General features: G+C 40.4%; 1 protein-coding gene across 4 annotated transcripts in view; it reads left to right on the forward strand.

Annotated features, from left to right (window-relative positions):
• Nucleotides 1–21,773, forward strand: part of INTU (inturned planar cell polarity protein) — a 112,642-nt gene that overhangs the window by 76,598 nt on the left and 14,271 nt on the right. For 2 of the 4 annotated variants that reach the window (XM_084626363.1, XM_084626362.1), the window contains exons 9-13: nucleotides 15,173–15,226; nucleotides 16,899–16,961; nucleotides 18,528–18,749; nucleotides 19,383–19,874; nucleotides 21,173–21,270. In XM_084626363.1, the coding sequence (XP_084482489.1) occupies nucleotides 15,173–15,226; nucleotides 16,899–16,961; nucleotides 18,528–18,749; nucleotides 19,383–19,874; nucleotides 21,173–21,270 (929 nt within the window). The remainder of the gene's footprint in view (nucleotides 1–15,172; nucleotides 15,227–16,898; nucleotides 16,962–18,527; nucleotides 18,750–19,382; nucleotides 19,875–21,172; nucleotides 21,271–21,773) is intronic. The other 2 variants (XM_084626365.1, XM_084626364.1) reach the window with 1 other exon arrangement.

The following is a 21,773-nucleotide window of genomic DNA, read 5'->3' on the forward strand; positions in this document are numbered from 1 at the left end:
CCGCTGATGCCCCCTGAATAGACAGGTGGTTCTTGAACAGGGCCACAAGAACAGACTGCTGGGACCATATAGTCATGCAGACCTGGAATGGCCAGCAGCGGGTCCAGAACTTTTGCATGAAGAAAGCTATATTTCCAGAGCTTTGTGAGCAGCTTGTCCTGACCCTGCAGCAACAAGATACGCATGAGGGTGGCCATGCAGGTTACTATAGCCATCAGGAAGTGGTTACCGCAAACTGATACAGGTCCATTGCCAACCAGTTTGGTGCTGTAAAATCATATGTGGGTAAAGTAATGGCAGAGGCTTCTGAGGCAATCAGGTGTGCAGTTTACCCCAAGGTGGTAGGCATAAAAGATGTACCTGAAGTAATTGCTGGCTTTGAGAGAATGAGGTTTCCAAACTGTGCCTGAGCCATCAATGGGATTCATGCCCGTTAGTTGTCCTCCTCAAAGAGCACGTGAGTACATAAACTACAAGGGGTATTACTCCATTGTGATGCAGGCCCTAGAGGACCACAGAGGCTGCACTGGAGAAGTTCATGATACCAGGATTTTCTGCCAGTCAGAAGTCTATATTAATGGAAAGGCTGGGACTGTCTTCCACCAAATCACATTGTTCATAAATGGAGTTACTGTTCCCACCCACTGTTGTTTTTGGAGACCTCATGTACTCCCTTTTCCCTTGGCTTATGATCTCAGAAACAAAAGAAGGTTTAATTACACTCTAAGTGGGAGTAGAATGCTGGCTGAATGTGTGTTTGGCAGATTGAAATCCCGCTCGCACTGCCTACTGACAGTTTGGATTCCCGTGTCATCAATGCTGTCCGCATTACTATGGCTTGCTCTGCTCTTCACAATCTTTATGAAGCCAAAGGTGAGCCATTTTCCTCCAGATTAACCTGTGATAGTGATAGACTGCTGAACTGGTACACTCAGCCAGAAAGTATCCAGGCAACACAAATTACAGATGCTTTGTGCTCCCACATCATGGATATCCATGGGCCAATGGCAGAGGGAGAATAGTACGTTTATGAATGTGCTTTGTGCAATGCTTGCATTAGAAAAGATGTGGGGGGTTGATTGTCATACATTGTACTTCTGAAAGACATGACCATTTATGAAATGGGGGCAGGAGAGGGGAAGAACTTTGGATTTACACTTACGGATTCATGTAGATATCTGTATTGAGAAATAAATAGTGTTTGCATACAACTTCCAAGTTGTCCCTTATCAAGTGTTTGTCTTTATTATTTGAAATACACATATGAAGTGATGCTGTGGTGGTAATAACATTTTGTATTAGAATAAAAACCTTTGTTTTCAAACATTTATTAGAAAACCACAATATTAAACCATTGCCAGGCAAGTCACCTGCTATTAGGACACCAAAACACACCAATAACACCAAAACTTTTAACAAAATCATAAACAAAGTGCATGAACAAGAGCAAACAGTGAAACAGTTTCCAAGATGGAAATCCCCTACTGTTGCGTGTCCCCTGGCCTCTCATTCTCCTTTCCCTTCCTTACACATTTATCGCACTCTGGGCACCAGGACAGCAGGGTGGAGGGGTTCAGTGTGTGGGACTGCATGGGGTACATTTGGCCTATCTGTCTGCTGTTAGGGCTTGATTGCATGGCCCACCCATAGAACTGTCCAAACTGTTCCTCATCTGTAGCACTTTGTACAGAGGAGGAGACTCAGGCCCTTGGGGTGGGCACAGCAGGAGGCTACAGTCATTGTGGCTGTTAGCAAAAGCAGCCCCTCAAACAGTTCTTTCTGCTGTGCTCTATCTTCCTTCCTCATCTGTCATTCCTATTCTAGGAATTGTGAAGCAAGTGTCTGCTCCTGCACTGAAATCCTGTGCAGCCAGCCTGAGCCTTTCTGCTTGCCTCTCTTTCCTTTCCACTTGCTTTAAGTCCCTTGCTCTTCGGTATTGGACCTGCTTCTTGGCTCTGTACAGAATGTCAACCATAAGTTCATCAAGGAAACACTTCCTCTAGGACCAATCCACAACAGTACAATGACTCAGGCTTCTACTGGAGCATGGGCAAGCTGTCAGGGTACTATGGTCTGTAAAAGTCAATGGTCCTGGAAGCAGACAAGACACAGAAGGTTATTGTCTCAGAAAAATTCCTTTTGAAACTTGAAGGACACAGAACGTTACTTTTGTAAAAATGTACTTTATATGGTTAGACTTACACGTCAAACCACAGAAGTTCCCTGGACACTATCGAGTTAATAGCAGTGAAAGACGTGCACAGATAATGGTAAGTTAAAAATCACAGCTGCTTTTTTTTCTCTTTTTTTTAATTGCAGTCCGATTTGGGGGAGAGCGGTTGCCATGGTGTTCTACATAAGCCTCCTCTATCATTTCAGGCATTCCACATTTTGGAAGATGTAACAGTTCTTGGGTTCCCAATTGGCAAAAAGAGGTTTTATTCAAATCTGCCAGTAGGAAGACAGCCAGGTATGCCACTGAAACATTCAAACATGTGGTGAGTGAACAGCACTGCTATGAGTGGAGAGAGCTGGTCAGCTACCGAGGTGGCCCTGAAAAATATGCCCTTCCCTGAAATGTGACTACTTATCTGGAGGTTCCGCTACAGGAAAAGTTTGCAGCTATCAGTACCTGGGATTGGGGCAAAATTCATGAGGGAATCAACAAGATGTTGCTTTAGCATCCATGTGGGTTGGTGCCTCTCCACAGCTTCTGGTATATACTGTTATGACTGCATGCAAACATATAGAACTCCGCTGGCAACTCCCTTCCTCCCCCCATCCCCAAGCCCCCATTTCTGGCACATTTCTGGACTGTATTCAAACCCCCAGATGTATTTCAGACAAATGATTTCATCACACATCAACCACATGGACTACAGTTAACTGAAATGGACTACTGTACAGTTATAAATGGACTACATTTCAACCTCCCTCCCCCAGTTCACTGGTGGCTTATTACACCATTAAGTAGGTATGGAGCACCGTGCTAACAAGAAAGGCAGTATAAGGTTCTTATTTTTAACAAACCGGAATCTCCTTGCTAAAATTGTGCTTTTCAAGTAAAACTTCACTTTTAGAGGCTTATTTCATTGTTCGCGTGTTTCGATTTTGAATTCCATTTGGTGGGTCGGGGAGGGAACACCAAGGCGCTGGTATGCAATCTGCCATTAGCAGATACACACTGCTACCTAGGGCTTGTGATAACTTTTTGCATTGGTTCATACTGTAACTATATGAATAAACACAAAAACTGAGCCAAAAACTTACCAGATCCAGGGAAACTTCTGCCTCTTCCTTTTCTGCTGCCAGTTCCACGGTGCACTGCTCTTCCAGTGAGCCATCAGAAAGTTCCTTCAAGTATGGCCCAGGATGTGCTGCAGCTGTTCCTGCAGCAAAGCCTCCTCAGGGACCAGTTTCATCACCAGAGTCACTTTGGTGGCCTCATCCGGCTCTTGCTGCTGGATCCCATCTCTTCCCATGTTAGATTCTGGGGTCAGCAGGTCACCATCCTGGCTGACTAGGTCATCATACATCACTGTTGTGATGATGTACTGATGATGTACTGAAGTGCAGTACCCAGCACTGCCAAAGTCCTTGTAAAACTGGCTTGATGATGATGAGTTCCCAGAAATGCAATTCTGGTCCCTGACTTTGCAGCTTTCTGTCTTGAGCCACTTAATTGCTCCCTGCACTGGTCACTAGTCTGGTAAATTTCCAATGCTACCAGTTTCTTCTCTATTTGCTGTTAGGCATAATCATTCATGGCACTCTTACTAATATCAAATGTTTTGCTCACCTCACACCAGAGAGTCACCAAAATCGCACTATGCTCCCTCAACCAGGAATCTGTATGCTTGGCAAAGGACTTCTGGTCAGTGGCCATTGCAAACTCAGGAAAAGGTTCAAACAAACCCTAAAACAGTCAGTTTAAGATTAATCTGGATAAAATGGTTGTGTTGCTAATCGGCATAGAGAGGCATTCTGAGGATAATAAATAATAAAATGTTTTGCACATGCCTCTCTTCTTCCACAGATCTCAAAATGTTTGCAGCTCAGCTGCCAAAATAAAATGGAAGTGCCTAAACACTGAGCTGTTCTTCAGCAAAGGCAGGTTGTCTGCATTTCCTGGAATAGGAAGTGGGATAGAGAGGACAAATAACACCATCCTGTGGGATTGTGGGATAGCATTGGCAGACTCCCAGGGCCCAAGTCCAATGTGGCTGCATCCACACGGCAAAACAATAGGGCTTGAACTTGGGGTACTGGCTGGACTTGAGCTCAGACCCTCCACCTCTGTGAGGCCCTAGAACTCTCAGTGCAAGCCTGAGTCTGAGAGATTTGTGTATAGACAGAAGGAGCCTGACTCTGAGCCCAGGCTTACATTGCAGTGTAGACATACCCTAAATGTGGCTTACTGGTGTTACAGAAAATGCCCTAATTCTATGGCCCGTGGGTGTATTTTTTCCTTCTTCTTAGGCTAGCTTGGTGTTTTTTAATAATGCTTCCAATTTTTCCTTCCTTTAGAGTTTGTATTGTTTTTTCTAATTATTTTTTAGCTTCAATGCAAGGTGCTTCCTCACTTTATTGGATCAATAGCTGCTTCTTTCTGCCTTCTTCAAAGGTTTCTTTTAGTATCTGCACCTCTTTCGCACAGCAGCATTCCTGGAGCTTTTGATTCTATTGCCTTGTCTACATGGCACAGCAAAGCATGCCAGAGGGGTGTGATTTGTAACATACCCTAACATGTTGCACTCTGATTGTCCTGTTAACACATTTTAGAATGTGCCAAGAGGGTCTAACAGGCCAATTAGAGCACTTTACAAATCACAACCCTCTAATGCACTTCGCCAGCAAGCCCTAAAACAGATGGTTTAAGATTAATCTGGATAAAATGGTTGTGTTGCTAATCAGCTTGGGGTAGCATTGTGAAGATAATAAATAATAAAATATTTTGCACATGCCTCTCTTCTTCCACAGACCTCAAAATGTTTTTGAAAGATGGGTAAGCATGATTATACCCAATCTGTAAATGGGAACATGGAAGCAGAGAGCGGTTAAATGAATGCCAAATGGTTATATAGCAACTAAGTGGCAAAGCTGGGTATGGAACACAGGTATTCTGACTTTCAACCCTGTACGCTCTCCCATGCTAGAGCACATTTCCCTACAGTAGTGAGCTTGACTACATGTTGACTACATATTTGGAAAAAAAAGTCCCTTATCAGTCTGCCCCCGTGAAGGTATTTAATTACAGATCCATGCTCACCTACCTAATTACCTCATGGAGTTGTAAAGCTTGATTTGGCTGTATTTTTATATATTCACTCAAAAGAAGCTGATGGTAAGAGACCCATGTAGTTTCACGAAATGCGTGCTATGTTGTACTCCCTGCTGGGGAATCAGTCTCAGTGGCTTTAAGAATCTTAACTCCAGGAATTCTTGTTAGTTTCTGCCAGGAGCAGAGGCCCAAGATCATGGCTCTGTTCTATTTTTTCCCCCTGCTACCTTAGCAAGTCAATGTAGCTGGGGTGCTGGAACAATTTGTATAGTGGAGGTGCTGAGAGCCATTGAACTAAACTAAACCCTGTACATGATATAAACCACTTCAAGCCGGGGGAAGACATTCACTATTGCGCCTTGTTGATTCTACAGGTGTGGGGCAGGAGACGGGGTTAAATTTAACAAGTAGAGAAAAAGACACCAATAGAAAGAATATATTACTAATAAACAGGGGGCCTCTCATGTCTAGTGACATGGGCAGCGGGTATAGTAGGCCAGGGGAGGCTTTGCCTCCCCTGGCGCAGCTGCGGCACCCGGACCTCCGGCTGCAGGGTTTGGCGGTGAAGTTTTTGTTTTATTATGCCCCATGCAAGTTCCAGGGTGGTTTAGGAGGCACATACCGCTTCCTCGGCCATCCCGGAACCTGCATGGGGCATATCAAAAGCGTCTTTTAGGTAACAGAAGCTTTTCCCCAAGGTGGGTTGGGTCTGGGGAGAGGAGGGGAGGCACGGCGTGGCTTTGGCCAGCCCGGGCCTCCTGGTGGAGCTCAGGACTTCGGCCAGCCAGGGCGGGGGGTACTCTGGGCAGTGGCTAGCCCTGGCTTCACCAGCCAAGGGGGGGTGCTTCAGGGGGGGACTCCCGGTGGGGGGCAGGCTTGTGGATCTGCTGGAGGGGCGGCAGGGGGTCTCGGGGCTCCAGCTGTGGGGAGGGCGCGGGTGGAAGGGGTAGAGCCAGGGGCTAGCCTCCCCAAAGGGGGGCTCTACCCACTGCCCATTCCTAGTGAGGAGAGAAGCCAATGGAGCAGCAATAATGGAAAAGACAAGCCCATATGTCATTCTTCTCCTTCCTCCTGGAATGGCAGCAGTTCCTCTGCATGACCACAGGGTATTCCAGATTATACATGATTCAATGGCAGGGATGGGATGACCTGGCAGAGCTGAGGAACAGTTACTCTAGAGATCACATGCTCCCCTTGGAAATCTATCTAAGTCCCCATTGAGTTAAATCTGCTCCTTGTAGCATGAATTTGCAGTGTCTGGTTTCTACTCCCAGCAAGAAGGTATAGGTGATAGCATGTATCAGCAGACAAAGAACCAATGTCACCCTGTCCATAGAGCCAGTCATGCTACCATAGGACTAGAGGGAGATCCGGACAATGTGCAAGGAGCTAGCACACTGCATATAATGCCCCAGCATCTGTGGGGTTGGTGACAAGATTTCCCTTGAATCACTGGGTTCTACATAGTTAACAGGCACAGCCACTGCATTTTCCCTGCCAGCACTAATCCCAGCCTCTCTCCCTGAAGAGATATGTCATGTTCTGTCCCCCGTCAGCCTGCTGCACTTTTTTCTCATGTTTTGTACCTTTTCTTAGATTCTGTTATGCAAAGGAAAGATTCCAATTGTAAGAAGAAAAAATCCAATATTGTATAGATGAACTACAAATATCTACCAAATTCAGAGCCTGAATAATGAATATCTAGATATGTAAAGTAGGAAATGTTTATTTTTAAATATGTAACGCTTTTGTATCCAATCAAATAGGTGTGCTGTAATGGCAAGACATGCATATCTTCTGTGGGCTATAGCCTCTTTCCTTTGCGCTCCTTCACACACTACTATCTATGAACTAAAGTATTAAAAACAATTAATACAATTTAATTGTATTAAAAACCAAACCAAAACATGTACTTTACAGAAGAGACTGTCTCCACTTTAGTTTAAAATGTCTTGTTTCACTGATTTTTGTGGATGTAATATTTACTAAATCTTCAGTCAAATAACTTGCATCTCCAAAATAAAGCCAGTTTAGACTGTATATCCTTAAAATATGAAGAAACTCATTATACAGAAATACATAATCAAACACTTTAAAAGATTCTTATTACATGACGAAAAGCAGGCTATTTTGGAGCAGTTATCACATCGTGAATGCAAGTGAGAAGAAGCAGATCTTTTTTGTGTTTCAGTACATTGCCACCTACAGGAACACTTCTTGTATTGAACATGGTCTAAAATGATCCTATGTTGTGGTCTAAAATGATCCTGTGTCATAAAGACATTCCTGCTCTACACAAGTCATTAACCCCTAGCTTCTGATAAGGATGCTTACGGCCCACCTGTGCTGTAGGGGATTTTATGGCTTGGTGGATGAAGTAATATGGATTCTCTTTTAGTATAATGATGCCAAATGATAGAGATACTTTTAGCAATAAATTTAGTCTTGTTTAAACCTGTGAAAATTGCATACTGTACCATATAACCTCTTAAAGCATCTCAGTTCCTATATTTCATCTATAACATTGCTAGCCTATAAAGCAGTATCCCTGACAGCAGGGAAACTCATTAATTTTTAAAAGCACTTCATCTAATTTAGTATTTTAACCTTTTATCTGAAATGTTAAACTGAACAAATGTCTATTTAATTGAACAATGAGGGCTGCAGGAGTACTGTACCAGACATGTAGCTTTACTAACACACTCATACATTTAATGGCTTTATTCTTGATCATGCCGAGCATTATTATTGCTATGACTTTTAATTGTTTTGATTTTGAAAATCCTACTCAGTTTAAAAAAAATTATAATCCAGTCTGATGTCAGATCAATGGAATTATAGTATTAAACCCCTTGATTATGGCTTCCAGGATGTCTTATTCAACAATTATTTCCACTATCTACCATATATATTATAAGCATTTCTAAAATAACCTAGATTAAAGGAGAATCTGATTAGTTGACAGGTTTTGGACCATGGAATTAATTCAGCATTAGACACATGTCAGGAACCATTAAGCATATTATTTTACCACTTAACCATAGGCTTATGAAAACAAAGGAAAAGGTAGTAGGGAAAATTTGAATGAGATATATCCTTATTATTTTTAATATACCACTTTCTTGTTTATGTGCAGTGGAACTTATGCCAAAATTTAAAGGCAGCTTTCTGTAGGAGTCAGGGGATCAGTGTACAAATGAGGCTGAGAGCTGCCAGTCTTTTATCCCCATCCACCAGAACACGTGTTTAAGTTCCCTGGTTGAGAAGGAAGAGAGGAGTTGTCAGTCCCTACCTGGGTCAAGAAGCAGATCCACTGCCTGGGACATAGACTAAAGAGGCTGATCTTAAGGTGTATCTTGTAGCTTGTGCTGTTCATAAGATTTAGTACCATACAAAATTCTGATTAAAAAGTTATCACTGCAAAAAATCAGTATACTTCATATAAAATGAAGTCAAACTTAGTTAACTGATAGATCTCAAACTAATTGTAAATAGAGAGTCATCATACTGTGGGGCATTTCTGATGGGATTTTACAGGAATCTGTTCTTGAACAAATGCAATATCAAAATCTTTATCAGTTATCCGTAAGGAAATAAAAAATCTTTACTGGTAGTTTGCCAGTGCTACTAACATTGGTAGAGTTAATTAGGACATATCTGTTCTACAGAGTGATCTTTCTAGATCACATGATCTAGGCTCATTGGAACAACATCTGCTTTAATACAGCTAACTGCAAGGTTGTTCATCCAGGAACCAAGAATGCAGGTCACACGTATAGGATGGGGACTGTATTTTGGAAATCAGAGACATAGGGGTCATGATGAATAACCAGCCAAATATGCACTACCTGTACGATGCAGTGGCTAACAAATAAAAATGTGATCCGTGGATGGATAAGCAGGGGAATATGAAGTAGAAATAGGGAGATATTATTACCACTATATACTGCATTTGTTCATAATAATCCCTTCTGGCCTTAAAATTTATTATGACTTGAATTTACCTATTAGATCTGCTCATAGATAAGATGTGTACCAGCCGCACGTACACAATCTTATGTGAACTTGGAGTGCGGGGTTTCAGTTTATACAACTGGACACTAATTTCCAAAAATGTTGTTAGGGAAATGAATTGAAGGCTTAAATGTGAGTATTTACTGTGGTTCTAGAATGAAGCTCTAAAGACACTGAATCCCTGTAGGATCCTAAACATTGTAGCTGCCCACAAGAAATCAGCAGCTTGCACTGAATCAGATTGACAAAACAGAGCCTTTGTAATGGAGAATGAAGGGTGATTGCTACCTTGGAAAATGGCATGTTGACTTCAAAAGATCAAGATTGTTGTTTTTGGTCTTTATTGCGTGAATTCAATAAAACTCCTGTTCTGATGTTTACAAAAGGGCATATTTCTAGCCCACTCATCCTCTTTTAGCACCTATTTAAAAATTCTTAACTTTTACAAGCAGACCTTGAAGGTTTTGTTTTGGTAGGAAGAATGTCAAGACCCAGGGAGTCAAAAATATGGCCACATAAGCAGCTGGCTATTAAATAAATTAAATGTTTTTTTTTAAAAGACAGACATAATTTTTAAGTAAAATAACTCAAATTTGGAGCAGTCTTTTTACAGCTAGTAGAAAAATTATCTCTGTTCAATTTCCAGTTGAAAAAAATCTTGAAATAACCTTCATCAATGTGCACATTTTACTGGACTTGGTATGCTGTAATAATTTTTACATTGTATTTTGATTTAAGAAGTGTCTGATACCATGAGCCAAGCACAGCTGTAAGGCTTAGTGGACCTATTTGATTTTTTCCCCCTTTTTTTGTTCATTTCACTTCACATAATATATACAGGGTTATCTTTTGAAGTGTGTATATATACAGGTCATGAAAAATTTATCTGACACGTTCTACACCAAGAACTATACGTGTTAACCAGAATGAAAAATATATGTACTGCTGCACACCTTTGCCCTCTACCCCACTTCCGAAAGCCATGCCCCTGTAATTTAAAGGGAAAGAATAGTTATATGCTGGGCAGTGTAGTATATTCAGTTCTAGCACATGGTCAATCAGCGACCTAATACACATTTTGAAAGGTAATTTATTGAATCTCTTTTGTTTTTATAATCTTTCCTTTCTGGGCTTCACACCACTTTTTCTTTCTTTTCTGTAATAAATAATGGTTATTTGCAGTGTTGTTGTAGCCCTGTTGGTCCCAGGATATTGGAGAGACAAGGTGGGTGAGGTAATGTCTTTTTATTGAACTAGCTTCTGTTGGTAAAAGACACAATCATTCAAGCTTACACAAAGCTCTTGTTCAGGTCTGGGAAAGGCACTCAAATGTGTCACAAGGGTGGAACCGATAAGATGTTAACACATGTTGCAAGATGAAAACCACGTGTGATAGGGTGGTCTTTGTCTTTTATCATTTTTTGGTATAGAGTTCATTCAAAAGTGTAGTGATTGTTCTGTTTCACCCACATAGTTGTTATTGGGGCATTTAGTGCACCGGATGAGGTGCACCCCATGTTGTGATAGGCATATGTAGGACCCAGGGATCTTGAAGGGCACGTTGGGGCGCATATTGATCATTGTAGCACTGAAGATATGTCTGCAGGTTTTGCATCTGTTGTTCTGGTAGGGGCTGGAGCCTCTTTGAGTTGATGTGTCTTGGTCTGTGGGCAGCTTGCTTCTGACAGTGAGCTTAGAGAGGTTGGGGGGTTGTTTGAAGACCAGAAAAGGGGGTTCAGGAAAGACTTCTTGCAAGTTGTGGTCTCCACTGAGTATGGTTGAAACTGTTTAACGATACATATGGGTTCCAGCGTGAGTGGTAGGTGATAATGAGGGGTATGTATGGTCTTAGGGGGTTTTTTTCCCCCTTTTTGAAAAGGGTCTCTCATAGTATTTGGGTGACCCATTGCATATGCCAGGGGTGGCCAAACTGTGGCTTGTGAGCCACATGCAGCTCTTTTACCTTTAAAGTGCGGCTTGCGAAGCCCCCTACACCTCCCCCCCCATTCTCCACCTACCAGATTGATAGGAGGGAGAGCGCTTGTGACCTCTGCCATGCAGCAGGGTGGTCGGTAGGGGCTTCTGCTCAGTGGGGAGCATGGGCCTTGGGGCTTCTGCCCAGTGTGGAGTGGGGAGGAGTCTCAGGGCTTCAGCTCTGTGGGGCACACCTGCTGGGGATCAGGGCTTCAGCAGGAGCAGGTATGAAGCCCCAAGCCCTGTCAGGCACCTCCCACGGGGCTGAAGCCAGAGTCCTGGCAAGTGTGCCCAAGCTCTCAAACTTCTGAAGATTGTTGTATGCAGCTCGGAGGGTCAGTAAATTTGGCCACTCCTGGCATATGCAATCTCCATCTTCAGTGGAGTGTCTTTGTTTGGTGAAGGTAACTTTAAGTGTGTTAAGGTGTGTAACCCAGATTTTCTCCTCAGAGGATGTTCTGTGATGTCTGAGTGCCTGTCTGTAGATAACAGATTTCTTGATGTGTTTGGGGTGGTTACTAGATCTGTGAATTAAGTGATCCATAACGATATAGGTGTTAACTGCCCACTTCACCTTGAATAGTTACTCCTTATCTGTTCCACCCACTATTTAGCTGTGACACTCTGAGTACATTTACCAGACCTGAAGAACAACTCTGTAAAGCTTGAAAGCTTGTCTCTTTCATTTACAGAAGTTTAGTCAATAAGGCTGTGTTTACTACTAGCACTTTTGTCGATAAAATACACCCTGACTGACATAACGGTGTGGATTGCGCCATGTCAGTGGGAGACACTTTCCCGCTGACATAGCTGTTGCTGCTCGTTGTAGGTGGTTTAATTATGCTGACGAGAGAGCTCTCTCCCATCTGCATAGAGCAGCTAGACAGGAGACCTTATAGACCACAGCTGTATCGGTGCAGATGTGCTGCTGTAAGGTCTCAAGTGTAGACGTAACCTAAAAAATATGACCTCACCCACTTCGTCTCTCTAATAAACAAAGATGTATTTTTTCTGCTGTTTTCAGGGCCTGTTTACTCTTTTTTCTTTCTCTTCACTGTGTTCTCTGCATCCCCTTATATCTTATCTCCTTCTTCTCCCCAAAAATCTCTCTTCCTTTCTTCTTTCCTCATGTCTCCCATCAGTCTCTCTCTCTCTCTCTCTCTCTCCCATCCTCATAACCCAAACACACACCTGCATCAACTCTCTCAACCACCCCCTTAGAAATACATAAGGGTTGGAAATGTTTCAGATGTCTAAAACTCAGAGGACTAAACCTACTAGTTAAGACTGATAAAAGAGTAGGGAGATCCACCATCCAGGAGCAATATTTAAGTAAAAAGCCAATCTCCACCACTTCCCAGTTGCTGGAATTCCTACCTAAGACTCCATGGGTTCTGAAAGGGAGACGTCTCTGTTTGCCTCCTCTCTCCCCCACAAGAGCCTTCTGGCTGCAGCCAAGGTGGGATGTTTCTGCTAGTCCTGACTGCTGCAGTTGTGGGGGGCATTTCTATTACTTTTCTCCTGGCTCCTGGAAGGAGTGTCTCCAGTATTCAACCTCTCCCCCAGCCTCTCTATTTGTTCCTTCCCCACTCTGAACTCTAGGGTACAGATGTGGGGACCTGCATGAAAACCACCTAAACTTATTCTTACCAGCTTAGGTTAAAGGCTTCCACCACTAAAGTGTTACACAAAGATCAGGGGAAGTGCCCACTTGGAAATGTCTCCCCTCCAAAATCCCCCCAAACACTACACCCACTTTCCTGGGGAAGGCTTGATAAAAATTCCTCACCAATTTGCATAGGTGAACACAGACCCAAACCCTTGGATCTTAAGAACAATGAAAAGCAATCAGGTTCTTAAAAGAAGAATTTTAATTAAAGAAAAAGTAAAAGAATCACCTCTGTAAAATCAGGATGGTAAATACCTTGCAGGGTAATCAGATTCAAAACATAGAGAATCCCTCTAGGCAAAACCTTAAGTTACAAAAAGATACAAAAACAGGAATATACATTCCATTCAGCACAGCTTATTTTATCAGCCATTTAAACAGAATCTAACGCATAGCTACCTAGATTGCTTACTGACTTTTTACAGGAGTTCTGACCTGCATTCCTGCTCTGGTCCCAGCAAAAGCATCACACAGACAGAGAGAACCCTTTGTTCCCCCCCCCACAGCTTTGAAAATATCTTGGCTCCTCATTGGTCATTTTGGTCAGGTGCCAGCGAGGTTATCTTAGCTTCTTAACCCTTTACAGGTGAAAGAGTTTTGCCTCTGGCCAGGAGGGAGTTAAAGGTGTTTACCCTTCCCTTTATATTTATGACAGTACTCCTCCACTGTGAAAAGCTCAGTGCCAGTCTCTGTTGCAACAGAATGAAATTTACCTGACCTGATTCTTCCCAATTTCACTGCTACCGGTTGGGTTCCCATTATCAATAGTGAAAACTGGCAATATACTGGTCAGTTTTCTTTCTCCTGCAACTTGTGAAACCTCTGACTAGCAGCAGACATATTGTGTAGTTCTCTATCTGAAAATTAAGGAAGATAGCAGTACTTACATTCAGTTCATATTTGGAAGGTTATCTTTGCAACTGTAAGGGCTAGAAATTTGAGTTTGTTGGGGTTTTATTTTGTTGTGTTTTGTTTTTTAAAGAAAAGCTTGGATTCTGCAGAAATGAAGGCGCTTACTTGGGAAAGCTTTCTGCTTACCACAGACTTTTCAAGCACTGTATATATAGCTGTGGTTTTTTTATTCTCATGTTAATCTCTAATTCTGACATCTGTCTCCCTGAAGAAAATATATGAAAGGCATTTCTGTGAGTTTGACACTCTTGGGAAAGTGAAATATGAACTTTCTATGTGACTCTGTTCTGGAGAGAGAGAGCCAAGAAAGTAGCAGGAAAATCTTTCAAAAGTATACAAGGATATTTTTAAACCCCCATGCTTCTGAAATTCTTTGTGCCCACATTTTTGAGAAAAGTGATACTGTGTAACAAGTTGAAATTTCTGGGGGATTGGTTTTGGTGAAGTTGGGAGTGGGTTAAAAATTGGGTTTATATTTGGAAGCTAGTTTCAACCTTAATTAGGGAAGGACTGGCAATCCTCCTTAATAATAAAAATAAGAATATCAGTTCTGTGTGGGATAGATGTATAATTTAGTTCTAAACCAAGGGAGAACTTGAGAGGCATGATTATTTCTTGACTGACAACAGCATGGTTAACATTTCTATAAATCTGAAAAATTTACTATATCTCAGTAAGAGGCAGCTTGTTTACAGAGCCCAAAAGGGGTGCCATGGCCTTTCAAAAATTCTTTTCATTAAGTAGCATATTTGTCATGAACTTGGGTGGCTGCTATTATGTTCTTTAATTAAAAGTATTTTTAGTAAAACTTATATTAATCAACAGCTCCTGAAGCTAAAAAATATGCAAGCTTATTGCTGTTTGAGTAGAACAAAGGTAAAGTGTGAGAAAGTTTTGGAAACTTCCATAGAGACAAAAAGTAAATCCAAAGTGAAAAAGATTTTTCTAATAACTCAGTTGGATACTAAAGCTTTGCCAGCTTTCAGGGGAGCCTCCTGCCTTCAAGTTTTAGTCCATGAAGAAAGTAAGATTGACATCTCCTTTATATAAAACAGTGGGTTCAGGAGACAGACAAGCAGAGTGAGGGAAATATGCAGAAATCGGAAAAGATTTTTCTTTAATCTTTTGGAGAATTCAGATGTTCGTGATGTTTGATATTATTAATGCAAAAAGTATGTACAATTTTTTACCATTTCCCTATAAAGTAACGAATAATTACTCTTAATCTTGTGAGACTACTAGTACTATGTCATATATGTTATTGTAATTGTCCGTATATTTTTTGGAAAAATATGTTCATATCCACCATTTCAATATTTCAGATGGAAATTGACACAGCACTGAGTGATTTGGAGGCAGCTGATTTTGCAGAGCTGGTAAGGAGCATGTTTTTATAGGGCAGGCGCTTTGTGCTGTTCACATTCAGTAGTTTGAAGAAATCTTAGATCAAAGCCCATAAGTTTTCTTAACCAACTGAAAGTCAAAGCAAAGCTATGTCACAATGGTGTAACAGTCATCCATATTTTTTCTTGATTTGTAGTAAAAGTTTAAAGAACTTTCCTTTTTTCATGAATTTCTTTTTGCAGTTACACCAGTAACTATAGGGACACTGAGTGGAAACTAGATCTGATATAATTGCAAGCTTGACTGATGCTTAGCTCAGCTAAAAAGCCACTCTTTGCTGTAACAGGGATATTTTCTTTTTCAGTTAATAGTAAAAATCACCTTTTTCTCTTTCTTTCAAGTAGTTACGGATAGTCCTTAAAATTGCTGTACAGCATTAAGAACAAAACTCACCAATCATAAGAAAGCAACTAAAAGTCTCAGTAACAGAAAGTCTAGAAAGCTATATGGTGCAATTTAAGACATTGTTCTTACCACATTTGTGTTAACACTTAATGATGTAAGCCTAATACTTGTTAGAGAATGATGATATAATATATCATTGGCATAAAATTGTGTGACTGTGTGTGTACAGAACTGGCTGCTTTTCTCTACACAGTACAATTATACACATTCACAGTTTTCAATAAGTTTTATCTTGGAACAAACTTGAAAGAAGCAAGTCATTCAAGCATCATTTTTTGTATATTTCCTTTACTACATATCAAATGGTGAGAGGTAAATATGTTTATACTTTTGAAAGTTTTCTCCTCAGTATGAAAGTCCCTCTTTAAATTCTTGCTTCAGAAGAAACTTTTTTAAAAATGAAGTCATAGCTGGATCTGTTATGCGCACATGTAAAGAAAATATTATTGAATATATATAATACTGAACATTTTGGGGTTTGTCTTTTTTTTTTAACTAATAAAATGTCCGGGACTATAAATACAAGGCAGATGGATGTCTATAGTCTCACTTCTTGTTAAACTTTACTGTTTGTGTCTAATAGGAACCAAGCCATTCGTTTCTTAAATAAAATAATTTCCTAATGATTATTGAAAATTATATTTATAAATACTGTTTTATGAGCAGAGCTATATGTATCCACTACATTTAAAATTAAAGCTGCCCAGTTGAGATCTGTGTTGTGATTGTGAGAGCATTTGTCAATTAAATTAAAAGGTGAATGGAACGAGTTAATGTTGGGTAACATATTTCCAGGTACTGTGAAAAAGGACTGGTATGTCTTCCTAGATTTGCTATATGAGGTCCCTCTGGTGGCAAGAGCTATGCAACAGCTAGCTGGCTGTTATGACCTGTGAAACTTAGAGAACCCTATAAAAAAGCCATCTGCTTTACAGATAGATTAGAACTGAGTAGGAAATCTGAGTACCTGTTATGCTGTGCTGGAAATAACTATAAAAATGACTCTGCAGTGACTTGAAAACCAACAATAAAGTCTAAGTGTCATATTTTATTTAGCTGTTTGTTCTAACTTCACCCCTCTGATGCTCAGCTGCTAATAAATTAATATTTAAAGAAGGTACTCCAAAAAATTGAAGTATTAAATAACACTGACTGTTATTTATTGAAATTAGTATCACTTGCCTTCACTCATTCATGTAACAATCAGGAGTTATAAATGTACTATATTTTTGTTTGCAGTCTGAAGATTACTATGACATGAGACGGTTGTATATGATTCTGGGATCTTGTCTCTTCTATAAGGTGAGACCATTTGAGTACAGCATGGAGTTTTGAAAAATGCACCAAGCAGAAACATAAGCCAAGCATGAATTGACACTTGCCTGAGCTTGACAAATATGAACAATGTGTGGTCATTTTGTCTGTTTAACAGACATAAGTGAACTCACAGAATAGAACAAAACCATTTACTTCACAGATGCAAATAAAATATTTAAAGTCTTAAAACAATTCTTACTGTATGATATGTAGCACTAAAATATCTTTATGAAACCAGTAACAACAATCTTGCAAAATGTGGTGTGTGTGAAGAGATGAATGAAGAGGTACAGGAGTCAGTGATGAATTACCACATTAATTGATAAGAGAATAATTGTGTGGTATTCTGATACCATTGTTCTTTGCCCATCCCTGTCACTAACTGAAGGCCTCTGGTTGTAACTGTTATCCAGATAGATAAGACTTGAGAAACTGAATCAATAACTTTCTTTCAGTTTGGCCTCTGGTATTTGTAAACATGTTATTTATTGAGCATTGTCAGTATATTCAGAACCATACAAAACAAAAAGTAATATACAACTCCTTCTCTACAGAGCTTGTGTTCTAAGGTCTCAGTCATCCAATCCTTACTTATGCAGGTAGTCCCATGGATTAGGTCTACTTGCATGACTAAAGTACAAGGCTAAGGCCTGTCTACACTGAGACTGGTGCAATACCAGCAAAATGCTAGCAATAATGGAAACTCTAGTGCAGACCATCCATTGGCATTTTTACCATCATGTCATGCAGACCTGCTCTAGAAAAACTCATGCAGCTGGTTTCCTGTGTGCGTGTTTTTTAATGTAATGTGGAAAATCAAAAGAGGTACAGAAAGGGCAGTGTTAGCAGAAGACTTCGCCTGCCAACAAATCTCAACTCTGTTTTGGGTGAAAAGCTAGTGACCATTCAAACTCCAGTCCAATCTTATGAGGTGATAGGCACCTAGGAGTTGAGATATTCAGTACCTTGCAGGAAGTGCTCAGTAGCTAGCAGAATAAAGCCTTCAGGCGGCAATACTTTTAAGCTATTGTTCTAAAGGGAAATATAGCAGGACTTAATTAATACTATGTAATTTTTATGATGTACAGTTATGAGGGTCATATTTTAAATCCTTGTTTTGGTAATATTCAGTTCTTGTCCTTGTCTGGGAAACATATTAATTTCAGTCAAAGAGCTAGTGTTTTGTGGTAGTTACACAGGGGACTGGGAATTAAAACTCTTTGGTTCATTACTGATTCTGCAACTAGGTGTTTGGCAAGCCACTTCACTTCTGTATGCCTCAGTTTTACACCTCTGTAAAACTGGAATAATAATTTACAGGAGTGTTGCTTATTTGTTGGTTTGTTCTTGTTTTATCATAGCACCTAAAAACCCCAGTCATGGACCAGGTACTATACACACACAATATAAAAGATAATCCCCACTGCTTGCCCCAAAGAGCTCATGATTTTAATATGTAAAACACTGAGATCTTTAGATTAAAAGACACTATATAGTGAAAAGTATTGTTATTTTTATTGAATGTGCATTCTTTTTTGTGATTTAATTAAGGGCTATTTGATTGGCAATCACTTACCAAAGGAGGATCTTATTGATATAGCTTTATATAGTCGACACTATTGCCTGTTACCCTTGGCAGCAGAACAGAGGATTGGCCAGTTAGTGATATGGCGAGAAGTATTTCCACACAATCACCTCCAACCAAGTGAAGCTTCAGGTGTTACAGGATACAGAGAGCCTGAAGCAAGATACTTTTTACTAATAGTTGGTTTGGTAAGTTACAATTTCCAGAGCACCCATGGTTTGATTGTCTGTTCTGCTGTTGCCTTTACATTGTAAAATGTTATTACATATTTCCAGTACTAAGCATGCACTGATTTCATCATTTAAAAAACATCCTTATTGCAGCTGTGAATTGATGTAGAATTTTTCAGCTGGGGAATACAATTATTATTAATATTCATAAAGCTTATAAAATTAAGCATAAATAAAATTGTCATGGTTTTGATGCTCTTTTGTTCACTTAAGTTGAAATTTTTGCTTTTATAATCTGATGTTTTTCAGATACTTCATCCATTTTGAGCGGAAATTATTTTAAAAATAACCAGCAAATAACTATTTAAGAGGCAGTTTCTCATATGCACAGTAATTTAATTTTCATAACTTGTGATTAAATAAACATTCATTTGCATGAGAATTGTAATGCGGGGGAAAAAAAGCCCTAAGGAATGATTTTGACATAAAGTGGCTCTTGTTGGAGGGCAGGGGACCTGTCCAGTTTTGCAAATCTTTGTAATTTGCTGAGATACCATATTAGATTTGATAGGGAGTGTAATATAGAATGGATTCTACAGTATGCAGTATTTTAAATCAAAGATTAATTTTTTATACCCATTTGTTTTACAGAGACACTTTATGCTGTGTGTTTTGCTGGAGACAGGGGGTTGCACTTCCAAAGCCATTGGGAATCCAGGACCAGATTGTATATACGTTGATCAGATCAAAGCAACTATACTTCAGTTGGAAGGCATAGATTCTAGCATAGAGGAAAGATTAGAATCTCCTTCCATTCCATGTCTATCTTGTGCTGACTGGTTCCTTCCTGCATCACGTGACAAACTGGAAAGCTTTACAACCCCACCCATCCTTAGTAAACTGCAAAATACTTCCAAATCTGCGACCTCTACAACAAGCAAGAGAACACTCTTCACTGACTCCTCCTTAAGGACACGTAAGCCCAGTCCCTCAAGGAGCAGCGGAGGATCTGACAATGGCAGTGAAGGTCCTGAAGAAGGTGGAGGCCTTAACCCACTTGCTACACTAGATCAGGTCCGAAAGCACGAACGAAAAGAATCCCAAGGTTTTGGCGGGTCTGAGGGAAGTGGTAGCTTGTTCAAGGTATTATTGTTATTACAATGTGTTATGTATTAAACTATTTAACTTTTGAAGGTAGGTACAGCCAACGGAATGTTCAGAAATTAACCAGTGCTATTCTGGATGTTTGCCTCTTATGGTAAATGTTTTAATAAATGTGAGGCGGACTGATATTCACTGAGGAAAAAAGAGTTATTAATAAGGCTTTTTCTATACTGGAACCTGAATCACAAAACTTTTGTCATTCAGGGGTGTGAAAAAAAACATACACACACACCCCGAATGACAAAAGTTTTGCCGACTAAAAGCACCAGTGTGAACAGCGCTTTGTCAGCAGGAGAGCTGTCCTGCCGACAAAGCTACCGCCGCTCATTGGAGGTGGAAGTATTTTGTAGGTGGGAGAGCTCTCTCCTGCTGACAAACAGCAGTTACACTGCATGCCTTTTAACGGCATGGCTGTAGTGGCAGAGCTGTGTTACTAAAAGGTGCATAGTGTAGAAATAGCCTAAGAAATGTACGGTAAGGTTGCGGATTCTAGTTGCATTCTGTGACCGTGGAGACAGCTATGAAAAAATGAACAAAAACTGACGCATTTCACTCATTCATTGGGAATTATTTTTTCTGTATAAATGGAAACAGGATAATTCTTTGTATTTTTTATAAATTATGCTTGATTACTTTAAAGTTAGTTTAGTGCTATAATTATGTATTTATTTGTTTTGGATTTATATAATGCAACTCCTGGTGCTTAAGAAGTCAGTGTTGGTTTTCCTGAGTTTCATTAGGATACTTTCAGTTCTTAACTAAAACTAGAACTAAAATTATCAATGAGACTACTCAGATGTTTAAAGTTAGGCAGCCATTTAAGCACCTTGCTTAATTGGGGGCGTAAGGGCCTGATCCAAAGCATGCTGAAGTCAGTTGAAAGACTCTCCTTGACTTCAGTGAGCTTTGGATGAGGACCACAATTAGCACCTGTTTTTTTCATCTGGATCATCATCTCTTCTAAATATTTGGCCTTCTGATGACTAAATTGGGCACAGCTGTGTTGAAAACTACAAAAGTAATTGGAGAATTTTTCCAAAGATTATAAAAGCATAAGCAATATTGACCAAGGAAACTTGTTATACATTGAACAAATGCTACCAATTGGTTTTAGCCTGAAATAGACTTTACCCTATAAAGTACATTCTACAAATTGCTGAAACTATTTAATTTTTTTTAATACTTCCATTTTAAATAAATGATATCATTGGCTGGATTTTGGTCCTTGATTAGATGTCCTTATTGTTAGTTTACTGTGCCTTTTTTTTTTTTTTTAGGTCACTAAAAAGAAACATACCCTTCCAAATCCTTTTCATTTAGGAAACCTGAAAAAGAATCTTTCAGAGAAAGATATGGAACTCTATAATGCTGTCAAGTAAGAGATTATTGGTTTTATTAAATATTTTATTTTTCAGACCACATTCACCATTTTTGTCCAAAGACATATGCAAATCACCAAAGGTTCTATGTAAGGCTACAATTTTGTCATGGATATTTTTAGTAAAAGTCATGGACAGGTCATGGGCAATGACCAAAAATTCACAGAAGCCGTGACCAATCCCTAACTTTTACTGAAAACATCCCTGACAAAATGGGGAGAAAGGAGGGTCCAGCACCCTGCCCCACTGCATGCAGTGGCAGGAGTTGAGAGGGACCCCTGACCGCAAGGCTAGGACCTGCGAGGGATCCCCTGCCGCCTAGCAGGGCTGGGAGCTGGGGAAAGGGTCCCCCCACCACCTGAAATGACTGGGAACTGTGAATCTCCTGCCACCAGTAGGGCTGGGCTCTGCAGGGTCCCTGATGCCGCTGCCAGCTGGGAAGCTCTCGGGGATCCCCCGCTGCCCTGCAGGGCTGGGAGCTGGGGGGGGGCGGGCACCA

Source organism: Lepidochelys olivacea (assembly GCF_965140295.1).
Source record: "Lepidochelys olivacea isolate rLepOli2 genome assembly, chromosome: 4".
Taxonomy (NCBI): Eukaryota; Metazoa; Chordata; order Testudines; family Cheloniidae; genus Lepidochelys; species Lepidochelys olivacea.